The 8,170-nt window shown below is 41.3% G+C and overlaps 1 protein-coding gene across 5 annotated transcripts; it reads left to right on the plus strand.

Annotated features, from left to right (window-relative positions):
• The first annotated feature begins 449 nt into the window (after positions 1 to 449).
• On the plus strand, positions 450 to 4,566 carry si:dkeyp-75b4.8 (lipopolysaccharide-induced tumor necrosis factor-alpha factor homolog). Of its 5 annotated transcripts, none has more exons than XM_058380797.1 (6): positions 450 to 642; positions 944 to 1,223; positions 2,158 to 2,263; positions 2,881 to 2,976; positions 3,391 to 3,550; positions 4,050 to 4,566. In XM_058380797.1, exons 3-6 carry the CDS (start codon positions 2,161 to 2,163, stop codon positions 4,153 to 4,155), a joined length of 465 nt encoding a protein of 154 aa, XP_058236780.1. In that variant the 5' UTR covers positions 450 to 642; positions 944 to 1,223; positions 2,158 to 2,160; the 3' UTR covers positions 4,156 to 4,566. The 5 variants fall into 5 exon arrangements, with proteins under 5 accessions (XP_058236780.1, XP_058236781.1, XP_058236784.1 ...); XM_058380798.1 differs by having other exon boundaries at positions 944 to 1,179; positions 2,155 to 2,263; XM_058380801.1 differs by having other exon boundaries at positions 944 to 1,058.
• The last annotated feature ends 3,604 nt before the right edge of the window (positions 4,567 to 8,170 follow it).

Below are 8,170 nucleotides of genomic sequence, written 5' to 3' on the forward strand. Positions count from 1 at the left end.
AAGCTAAAGAATCAGTCCAGTGCCAGGCTTTATGTTAGATCATAATCATTACAGACTCTAATCTGCTCTAATGAGAAACATTAGATTTATTAGATAACTTTTCTTTTATTAAAAAAGTTTATTGTGTGTGTGTGTGGGTTGGGGGGGGTTGGTTTCAGACACCATTACACATACCTGAGCCTCACGAAAAAAAATGTCAGTGATGATAGGAATCAGGAATCAGCAGCAGTGCAGTGAGTTAGAGATGTTCCACAAGATTAATGAGAGAGAACCGAGTGTTAGAACCCGAGAGCTAGAACCCAGGGTTTAGTCCAGATTAACCAGTGGGGGTTAGATTACAGAAAATAAACTTAGAATGGAAAGCTGGAAAGGAATGGGCAAGATTTTAACACACACACACACACACATACACACACACACATACACACACACACCCACGGCAGCAGAATGCAGAGTCAGATAACTGAACTGGTTTGGTCAGTGTGTCATGAACTAAATATCATAAATACACGGGAAGTGCACGTTCTACACAGACGCTGCAGATAAACACACAGTGAGAGGAACAACATGGGAGTGAGAGATCGAAACAAAACCACCAAGGAGGACTGACACGCTGAAAAAAGAAGACTGAAGAAAAGTGTGGTGAGTTATGCAATGATAGAGCCAGAGGGTTCTGATCAGAACTTCAGAATAATCCAGAACACATTCGGGGATTCAGTGTTGGAGTAAATGTTGAGTTTTACTGTCCACAAGATAGACAAAAAACTGCAGAATTATTATTTCTAACTGTGTGTCAGTGAGATTTAACACACACACACACACACACACACTAATCCCTCAGCTCTCCCATGTGGACTTTACATCACAGACACATTAGAGCTGCTTACACACTTTACACCTGATCTGTCTGATGGTGTTTAATTCTAATCCAAATCTAACACAGATCTCATCAGATCTCTGGTTTAACTACAACAGAACCTGCAGCAGAACCCAGAGGAACACTAGAACAGTGTATTCCTCTCTACAGCTGAGGAACAAAGACAGCTTCAGATCAGAATGTGGGCCGAGTCTTTCTTCAGGAGTTTATTGTCTTAAAGTTTTCCTCCACTTTCCCGGTGTGTGTCCTGGGAGCGTCTCCGGATCCAGACCAGGATAGCAGCTCTTACTGGAGATAAATGAGTGAATGTCTTGGCATTGAGCTGGAGGTTTATTTCTGTAGAAAGGTGTCGGGCACTCATGCTGTATTATTATAAACTCTGAGCCTCTTTTATCAAATGAACCCTGAACTAATTTATTCATCATTCATTCAGAAGTAGTAAATCCTAGAATCACTAGAGATGAATTGGTGATAAAAAAGTAGTTCCATGTAAAGACACTAAATGAATTGAATATTAAAAGACTGCAGCTTTACATCGAGGAGGAGTTTCTGTGAGTTCACACTCCACCTTGGCTTCCAGGTTTAATTCACATGAATTCAGATCTATTAATACACACAGAGATACTGAGACAGCTCCAACATTCTGAAGGTGTTTACAGGTGAAGGGAAAATGCTGATATCATCCCCTACAGATGCAGACTTGCTGTCATCATCATGAAGTGTTCAGGAATTCAGGACCGCATGACGTTGATTTATTTTCAGTCTGTGTGTAATTTCACACGTCTGAGAGTTACGACTCTGACATATCAAAATATCAGGAACAGTACCCCAATGTCTGCTTTTTTAATATTTACGTTAATGCATATGTTATTTGGTAAATATTTTAATATTTTAATTAAGAAAAACAGAAAAATCAAGAATGTAAAATTAAATAAATAAATAAATAAATAAATAAATTAATTAATTAATATTCTTTTGCTTAAAAACAAATAAAGTATTTTCTAATTACAAAGATAAAGTGATGTGAATATGTTTATAAATGTAATTACATCTTTACAAAATTTCCTCCCATAAGGGCAATGCCAGATAAAACAACAATTCAAATTATCCTTTCTGAATTAACAAGAAAATGATTTCCTGGGAATGATCTGTGTAAAATCTAAACAGTCATTTCCTTCGCTTCCTTCTGATAAATATTTGTTTTTTAGAGTCCAAATGATCTTCCAAATCTAAAACCTTCACCAGTTCATTCCAGTAAACTTTATTTTTTTTTCAAGAAGTAAATGGATGATCCTGAAGCCACTGTTTCTGCACCTCCTCCTTCATACACTGAAGCTACTCAGAGTTCACAGCCTCAGACTCCTCCTCCTACATATGTGGAAGCAGGTGAGGTGTCCTGAAGCTGTGTGATGTTTCTCTGCTCTCAGTGATGGACATGGTGCTGAGATGCAATGTCATTACTGCAGACAGCCAGTTCCTCAAAGCCATCACTCCATCACTTCCTGATGTAGTTTCTAACAAACTAAACCACTCATAGGTGACTCTTCTGACTCTCTTTGCCTCAATCACTCATATGTTTATATACTGGCAATCTGAGGAGGCTAGGCCTTTCTCTAACCTGCCAGCATGCACTAACCCAGCTGACTCTAATTTACACAGGTAGGAGGTAGAACTACTTAGTAAAATTTACCTGCCCTGCCTTGCCCTGTTCTTTCCCTGCCCTGCCCTGCCCTGCCCTCTTGTACTGCCTGTTATCAGTGTGTTCAATACTTTTTCTGTGTAGTTTTACTAATATTCTAAATGTATGATTATCTGTGTAGATTTCTTGAACTAATTCTGACTGTGTTTAATAAAACAGTGTTGATGTGTTGAATACTTATTTCCCCCAGTGTATATATAATGTTTCAAAAATTCTCTTGATATTAATATTTTTTATTGATATTTTGTTATTGACATTTTTATTGTGTATTTTGTTTATTATGATGTGATATTTTTGTTTGTAGTCGGTGTCCCTCCTATGCAGCTGGACAGTGCTGTGTCTCCTTATCCCATCCTCAGCATTCCCACAGAGGTCACTCCTGTACATCACACACAGGCAGGTCAGTGACTCTGTTTATCTTGATAAATTATTAACTACGTTTTATTCACTATAATTTAGTTTAATTCAGAAAAACCATACTATTAAGTACCACATGAAGATACAACTGGAACATCCAGGCCATTCTCCTCCAAAGCACCAGAGGGTGCCTCCATCTGGGTTTTTAACTTCTTCCACCATTATCTTCTCATCATTTCCTCTTTTACCCTATAAAGGCACATGGACACAGTGAATTATCTACACAATCATGGTGAAATGATGCACTCATTTAAATACAGAAATATAGGCCTTGTTTTGACCTCCACCTGAACCGTGTTCCTTATCTAACACACCTGACTGTACAGAAAAATTTTGAGGTCATACAAATGATTTCTTCTGCCTGAGGATTGTGTGTGTGTTGTATTCTGTTCCTCAGTGTTTGTTCAGCCTTCACCCCATCAGCTGTTGGCTGGAACATTGGGTGCTGCTCCCACTGTGATTATTTGCCCTTACTGCCATCAACAAATTACCACCAGTGTGTCTTATAAACCTGGGAATGCAGCATGGGCCATGTGCTGCCTGCTGACACTTTTGGGGTAAGACACAGCATCAGATTTCCTCCTGAAATAATTCAGATAAGGAGTTAGTGTGGAGGTCAGACATGCAGGTCAGACACTTTTGATGCCTTTAGTGACTTTAGTGAGCAAAAAACAGAGCAGAAGTTAGACAGATGTCCAGCACTGCAGCCTTCTTCAGCTACAACGGTGCAATATGTAAATGACGAAGAGGCAGACTGGACACTGATGGAGAAAATCACCTGCATGTAATCTCTAAGAACTCCAAAACGTTATGACACAAATCAGTGGTTAAGATGATGGACTTATGAACAGAAGGTGGTGAGTTTAATCCTCAGCACTGCCACTGATGGGCCCTTGAGCAAGGCCCTTAGTCCTCACCTGCTCAGCAGTCAGAACATACCGAGTTGAATGATTCTGGACATGACTTTGACTTGAAATGGTTTAAATTGAAGTGATTCTCATTGTTGTGATGTGTTTGTATTGACTAAAACACTAATGGATGTTTGCTGTGTTTCAGACTCGTCTGTGGATTTTGCTTAATTCCCTGCTTCGTGAAAGAATTCCAGGATGTTCATCATTCATGTCCTGCTTGTAGTAAATTCTTAGGGATATATGTTCGCTAACACATTTGTGTCAGACTGTTGGACTGATGTGAAGCTTCTGTATTAATGTGCTGTGTTTTCTGTCTGAAACATGCTGTATATAAAAAAACCTCCACACTGCTCTTCCTGTATATTTCTGAACTATAGATGTCACTTCCTGTATAGCTGTGGTTGTGTTGCTGCAGTAAATGTATTATTTGTGTGTAGTTTTTTGTGTAAAGTGTGGCTGAAGTCTTCATTACTCTCTTACTTTCAGCTTCAACATTACACTCCATAACCTGATACACAGAGACTGAATTCAGATATGTTTGATAAAAAAATCTCAGTACATCTGTACTCACTCCTGCTGCATTTTTCTCTTAAACCACTAGGTTTAATTTCATGCAAATAAATACTTTTAATGAATGATTTTTTAAAAAATAATTTTTAACATTTATGATTATTATTTTGTGTTTATGATGTTGTGTTGTTTCATTTAACACAATATAGCAGAGGAGAAAGGAAGTGTGTGTTGTTTGAAGTCATTTCTGCAAAACTCTTACAGGATTAAACCTGAGGATACAATCCATTTTTAGGCATATGATTGGATTATTTCAATCTGCTGGAAATGGGAAACAGTCCAGCATGACATAAGCGCTCCCAGACTTCCTGAATCCATTACATATAAGTGTGACATGGAGGTGGAAACAGGCAGAGTAGAATCCATATGCAGTGTTATTTTTTAATAAGATAGACACAGCAACAGAGTCCAGCAAACTAATCCAAAACCTAATCCACAAATCAGAGTCAGTAACACTAAGCACGGTATCCAAAACACGGAAGAAACAGTCAGCGGGGCAAACGAAACCAAAAGCACTAGACAAAAAGCACAGGCTTGGTAAAGTAGCATGAACAAAACAACACTTCGCACTAAGCTTACATGAGTCTAGAATTTATACTGTTTAAAGCAGGAAGAAGACTGGAAACAGTTCAGTATTTCAGCGAGGATTCCCTCTAGTGGGAGGAAGGGGACATAGCTGGTGGAATTGTTACAGAACCACCCCCCTCCTAGAACCACCCCACCTCCTTCTTCTACAGGGGCAACCCTGGGGTCAGGGTGCTGGTCAACTAGGGTGGTTTCTATGGAAGGTTTTAATGAGAGAGGGGTCCAGAATGTCATCAGAGTTGACCCAACTCCTTTTCTCAGGTCCAAAGCCCTCACACTCAATGAGATATTGTAGACATGTACCTCGGCAACGTGAGTTGATGATCGAGCTTACAAAGTAGGCTGATTGATGTCCAGGGGAGGAGGTGGGCATTGTTCTGAGTTTGTGGCAGGTAGAGGTTTGTGGGCAGGCTTGAGGATGGAGACATGGAAGGATGGTGAAATGCGGTAATGTGGAGGTAACTGCAACCGATAGGTGACTGTGTTAACTTGACGTAGTACTTGAATGGTCCTGTAAACCTGGTTCTTAGCTTTTTACATGGCAGTTTGAGTTTTATGTTTTGTGTGGACAGCCATACCAATATGGATATGGATATGGATATGGACAGCATGGTTGATATGGATGGCGAGGATGTCTGTGGCAATTTGCATGGTGTTCCTGGCATTGAATGTCTTTTTGGAGGCAGACAGGAGCTCTCTGCTGTGGCGGAACCATTCGTTGACCACAGGGACAACTTTCTTCTGACCATGGGAAGAGGGGTGGCTGATAACCCAGTACACATTGGAAGGGGGTGAGGTCTTCTGGCCATAGTTCCTGAATATGTGATCCACCAAGAGGGTGGCCATCTCCATAGCAGTAGGAAGTCCCTTTAGGTAAACCAGTCTGCATGCTTTAGAGAAGCGGTCCACCACAACTAAGATGGCCGTGTAGTTATGTGAGTTCAATGATGAAATCGACTGCAATGTGGGACCAGGGCTGTTGAGGAGTGGGAAGTGGTTCCAGTAGTCCGTACGTGATTTCTTGTGGCGTCCTTGCTTGGGCACATATGGTACATGTCTTGATGTACCGTTTCACGTCCGCATAGTAGTGCTGTCATAGGTGCCGCAATGGTACTGTAGATGTGTATAAAACACAGCTTTGACTTTGACTCCACTCCCTGCCTGGTGATGATATACTCCAGAAAGGTCAGGGTGTCTTTGTGGAACTCGCACTTTTCTGCTAGTTGATGTTGTAACAGTCGTTGTAGCACTGTGTGTACATGGTGTACCTGAAGTTCATAGGTTGGGGAGTAGATGAGGATATCATCAATATAGACAATGAAATATGAATTCAATAAGTCCCTGAAAATTTCATTCATAAATGCTTGGAATACTGCAGGAGCATTGATTAATCCATAAGTCATTACCAGGTACTTGTAGTGACATCTGGTGGTGTGGAAGGCTGTTTTCCATTTGTCTGTGTGGAATAGTCCCACTCGTATTAACCAGAAGGAGGGTGAAGAGTGTGTGTGAGGGGTGTGTAAGAGTGTGTGTGTGGGGTGTGTGGGGTCAGCCACAATGCTGTTAGCTTTGTGGATGCATTGTGCAGTGTAAATGTCCATGATAGGGTGGAGAGAGACTCCGATGATCTTCTCAGCTGTCCTCACTATCCGCTGAAGGGTCTTGTGATCCGTGCAATTCCCAAACCAGGCAGTGATGCAGCTGCTCAGGACGCTCTCCATGGTCCCTCTGTAGAACACAGTCAGGATGGGGGGAGGGAGATGGGCTTTCCTCAGCCTCCTCAGGAAGTAGAGGCACTGCTGGGCTTTCTGGGTGATGGAGCTGGTGTTGAGTGACCAGGTGAAGTTCTCTGCCAGATGAACACCAAGGAATTTGGTGCTCTTGACGATCTCCACAGAAGATCCGTCGATGAACAGCAGAAAATGGTCACTCTGTGCTCTCCTGAAGTCAACAACCATCTCTTTAGTCTTGTTGACGTTCAGAGACAGGTTGTTGGCTCTTGTGGAAAAATATTTTGGTCCACACGAAAGGTTCACTATCTACCACTACTCTGTTAACACTTTGTAATTATCTGACTCCTAACTCCACATTGACCCGACAGCTCAGCTTGTGGAAGACTCTAACTAAAGAAGACTGGATGACTGCAGATACAAGGCCTCTTGGGCCTGGTTATTTTACATAAGTTCAAACAAGAATCCATTCATATGCACTATAAACTATAAAATTATTTCCCACACTCTACACCATGCTGTTAGCTGCTGCACCTCCTCTCTGTATGCTGACTCATTGTTCTTTCTGATGAGACCCACCACGGTTGTGCCTTTCTTGTTTTAACCTTTTTGCCTGCTCTTGTTCTTGTGATTTTTCCTGATGATTTGGATTGTTTATTAAATCAGGTCCCATCAGGGAGCAATGATTTAGGGAGCGATTACTTTTTTTGTTCTAGAGAAGAAGGATGGAGGCTGCCTTTCATACCACCGGGGGGCACTACGAGTACCTAGGGTCATGAGGAGCACATTCACCATGTCATGGCAGTACTGACCAGACTACTACAATCAAGGTGGAGAAATGGGAATTTCATAAAGACTTGATCACATTCCTAGGCTATGTCATTTCACAAAAAGAAATGGACTAGAGTAAAGTGAAGGTAAAGTGAAGCACAGTCATTGAGGTTTCAGTGGGCTGGCAACGCTACTGTAGTTCTGAATTAATCAGCAGTAAAAGTGTCTGAAGCCCAGAAATCACTGTAACTCCCGAACCAGACACTTTTACTGCTGATTAATTCAGAACTACAGTAGCGTTGCCAGCCCACTGAAACCTCAACGACTGTGCTGGATGGACCAAGCACATACCGCCTTCATACGGCTTAAAGCCAGTTTTAACATGGCACCTATCTTGAGGCACCCAGACCCGAGACTGCAGTCAGCGAGGCAAACAAAACCAAAAGCGCTAGATGAAAAACACAGCAGTCAATAAAACATGAATCAGTCAAACAGAGAACAATGAACGGCTTGGTAAAGTAGCATGAGCAAACCAGTACTTCGCACTGAACGTAATATGAGTAGGTTATTTATACTGTTGAAACCAGAAATCAGTATTCTGATGAGGGTT

Source organism: Hemibagrus wyckioides, linkage group LG26 (genome assembly GCF_019097595.1).
Source record: "Hemibagrus wyckioides isolate EC202008001 linkage group LG26, SWU_Hwy_1.0, whole genome shotgun sequence".
In the NCBI taxonomy this organism is placed as follows: Eukaryota; Metazoa; Chordata; class Actinopteri; order Siluriformes; family Bagridae; genus Hemibagrus; species Hemibagrus wyckioides.

Coding starts and splice junctions, on each gene's coding strand:
- si:dkeyp-75b4.8 (XM_058380797.1), top strand. CDS start 2,161: ATGGATGATCCTGAAGCCACTGTTTCTGCACCTCCTCCTTCATACACT. Junction 2,977..3,390: donor TGTACATCACACACAGGCAG/GTCAGTGACTCT, acceptor TCTGTTCCTCAG/TGTTTGTTCAGCCTTCACCC. Junction 3,551..4,049: donor TGCCTGCTGACACTTTTGGG/GTAAGACACAGC, acceptor GCTGTGTTTCAG/ACTCGTCTGTGGATTTTGCT.